We start from the raw sequence: 3,532 nt of genomic DNA on the forward strand, positions 1-3,532 counted from the left end.
ACAAACAATTGATGTGTCTCTGTTACATTAATGTTTCTCTCTCTCCTCCCTCTCTCCCTTCCACTCTCTCTAAAAAAATCAATGGAAAAAATATTCTTGGGAGAGGATTAATAACAACAAAAAGAATTTAAAAATGTCCACTTATTCATTCTGCATATTAATTCTTATGGTTAATAATAACTGCTGCCATTATTGTATCATTTTATATAAATTAATTTATTTAATCCTTATGAGGTGAGACTCAATGTCTCCAATTACTGTATAAAGAAAATTAAGTTTAGAAATGGCACTTTTGAAGTTCCTAAATCAAATACAGGCAGATTAAAATTGAACTTCAGATAAATAGCAATTTTTTTTACTGTAAGTAAATGTCATGAATATATATCTCAAATTGTATCGCCTGTATTTTTATTTGCTAAAGCTGACAATCCTACTCTTACTTGAGGCCACGCTCTGCACTGTAATGTAATTGACTAGTAACTATGAATTCCTCAGTTATTATCAGTGATTCATATGATTATGCTTTTCTTATCCTGCAATAAAATTGAATCAGCTTTGGGGTTTTATTATCAATATCTTGTATGACTTGTTATGTATATGACAATGTTTCTTTTAAACAGAAACAGAATCCAAAGACATGAACATAATAATTAACTTGATGAAAAGGATTCATATAATCCATGAAAAGCATTCAGAACTATTAAAAAATACAGATCGACGAAAATTAGCCAAATATTTAAAATATGTTGGATTTGACAACTTGGCACACTCATTATATCCTCAGGTAGGTGCTATAGAAAATATTACGTGACATTCATATATGTGTGTGTAAAATATTTGTACTAGGGGTGCTGTGGTCCTCAATTTAAACACATATTTTATTCTGTGTATGTGTATGTGTGTGTGTGTGTAAAACAAAATAATCTTGGTGAAGCAAACTGCACCATGATCGGTAATTTCCTTGCCCAGGATAAAAATTGTAAACATGAAAATCTAATATGTCATATTTACTTAGGTACAGGAATCAAGCACTGAGAAGGATATTTCTAAATATTCAGTTTGTATGGGAGCAGCTCGGTTTCAGTTAACATATATGGGCCATTACTTACTTCGAGAAGAAAGAAGTGATCCAGATCCCAGGGTGCATCATTTTATACCAGACACATGGCAGGTATTTCCTGAAAAGATCTGCAGCATGGAAAAGTGAGGAAACTCGATGGAAACAGTTGGTTCACATCACAGTGTGTGTTCACCACCCAAGTCAAGTGTTCTTCCATCATCATTTACCCCCCTTTACTCTCTCTACCTCCCCCACCCCATGTTCCCTTTGGTAATCACCATACTGTTGTCTGTCTATGATGTTTCTTTATTCTTTTTTTTTTTGCTTAATCCCTTCATTTTTTCACCCAGGACCCTTCCCCTTCCCCTCTGACATCTGTCAGTATTCTCTGCATCTATGCCATCCTGTACCCTACTATGTCTCATAAGGAACTGTGAATACCACTTTGCCTGAAATATAGTTGTTTTTAAATTAAAATTTGACACTAAGTATATATTTTCAAAATGAAATGTGTCTGTTTGTTTTTAAATCTAGAGGGAACTTCTTGATGTGGTAGATAACAATGAATCTGCTGTCATTGTTGCCCCGACATCATCAGGGAAAACCTATGCTTCTTACTACTGCATGGAGAAAATCCTGAGAGAGAGTGATGAAGGGGTGATTGTGTATGTTGCTCCAACAAAGGTACTGTGTGCATATGACACTCTGTATCTTACTGTAATTTTCCTCAACTATAGTCTGTGCTCTTAATCCTGGGGAGGTACGAGAGCATACAGACTCCAGCATTGCAGTCATGGATGTGAGTGCTTGTAGGCTGTGTGGCCTTGAGCTAGTTTCTTACCTCAGTTTCTCTACCTGTAAAAAGAGGATAATAATGCTTACATTTTACAGTAGTCCACCCTTATCCATGGTTTTACTTTCCATCGTTTTTGTTATCCATGGTCATCCATGGTGCAAAAATATTAAATGAAAATTTCCAAAAATAATCAATTCATAAGTGTTAAATTGTGTACTGTTCTGAGTAGTATGATAAAGTCTTGCATTCTGTCCTGCCCAGGACATGAATCATCCAGTGTATCCATGCTGTATGCGCTCCCTGTCCATTAATCACTTAACAGCCCTTTTGGTTATTAGATTAACTGTCAAGGTATCGGGGTGCTTGTATTCAAGTGACCTCATTTTACTTAATAATGTCCTCACAGTGCCAAGTGCAAAAGCAGTGACACTGGCAATTTGAATATGCCAAGGAGAAGCTATAAAATGCTTCCTTCAAGTGAAATGGCATACATGTATAGGAAAAAAACGTAGTACCATATATAAGGTTCGCTCCTACCCCCGGACTTAGGCACCCATTGGGAGTCTGGAAGCATATGCTTTATGGATAAGGAGGGGTGGAGAGGGCTGTGGTACTTTTATTCTAAGCATTAAGGGAGATGATGTATGTAAGGCATCTTTGAATATGTCTGGGTGTAAACAATGACCGATAAATGGTATCATTCACCCTTATTTTTTATTCATTTTATTGCTTAAACATCCTTAGGTCCAGCACTTATTAAAAATAGGGATTTAACACTTTTGAGAATTTTGCTCAAAGAAACCATTTGATATCTGTGCCAGGGTTAAGAGAGGATAGATAAGTTCATAAAAGAAAGTGAGAGAGGGAAAAAACAGCCATTCTTATTTTGCTTTCATGCTCTGTAGAAAATCCCTGATTACTGCAAATTCTATAGTCTTCTTCTTCTTTTTTTATTTTTATAGCAACCTGTGTAAAATGATGTCTAGAGGCTCTTGGATGAATCAGAATTTTTCTCTTTATCTTGAAGGGATTTGGTATATTCATTCCTCTCTCTTTCCCAAGGAGAATACTTCATTGCAGCCTTAAAGATGCAGTGAGAGAAGAAATTCAGAATGCCAGTGTTGGGAGGGATTATCTCTGTCCTATGTCCCAGTCCTCTCACTTACTTTATGGATGAGAAAACTGAGGCTCAGGGAAGTTAAGGAATGTGCAGATTGTTGGAGAAACAATTAGAATTTTAAATAAAATTTCATCATCTGATTTCACCTGTTCAAATAAATATCCCATTTCTGTGGCATAGATTGTTGCTTATTGTTTTTTGCCATCACATTAATAAGAACTGTGATTTATTATACATTAAAGAAAACTTTAAAATGGAACCAGTGGGAAGCATTTATGCAAGTAATTCTTTTATTAAGAAAGAGTTATATCGCCTTAGATGGTTTGACTCAGTGGATAGAGCATCAGCCTACAGACTGAAGGATCCCAGGTTTGATTCCAGTCAAGGCACATGCCTGGGTTGCAGGCTTGATCCTCAGTGTAGGGTGTGCAGGAGGCAGCCAAACAATGGTTCTCTCTCATCATTGCTATTTCTATCTCTCTGTCCCTCTCTCTTCTTCTGAAATCAATTTAAAAATTATATCTAATGACTCCCTCTTATGCAGAGCAATTAATAA

At 35.9% G+C, this 3,532-nt stretch overlaps 1 protein-coding gene across 1 annotated transcript in view; it reads left to right on the plus strand.

The window, feature by feature from the left end:
- LOC102768284 (probable ATP-dependent RNA helicase DDX60) overlaps window positions 1-3,532 on the plus strand; it is a 112,273-nt gene that overhangs the window by 45,780 nt on the left and 62,961 nt on the right. The window contains exons 15-17 of the mRNA XM_015568480.1: window positions 621-784; window positions 1,016-1,171; window positions 1,595-1,744. Coding sequence (XP_015423966.1) covers window positions 621-784; window positions 1,016-1,171; window positions 1,595-1,744 — 470 coding nt within the window. The remainder of the gene's footprint in view (window positions 1-620; window positions 785-1,015; window positions 1,172-1,594; window positions 1,745-3,532) is intronic.

This window comes from Myotis davidii, unplaced genomic scaffold (genome assembly GCF_000327345.1).
Source record: "Myotis davidii unplaced genomic scaffold, ASM32734v1 scaffold392, whole genome shotgun sequence".
In the NCBI taxonomy this organism is placed as follows: Eukaryota; Metazoa; Chordata; class Mammalia; order Chiroptera; family Vespertilionidae; genus Myotis; species Myotis davidii.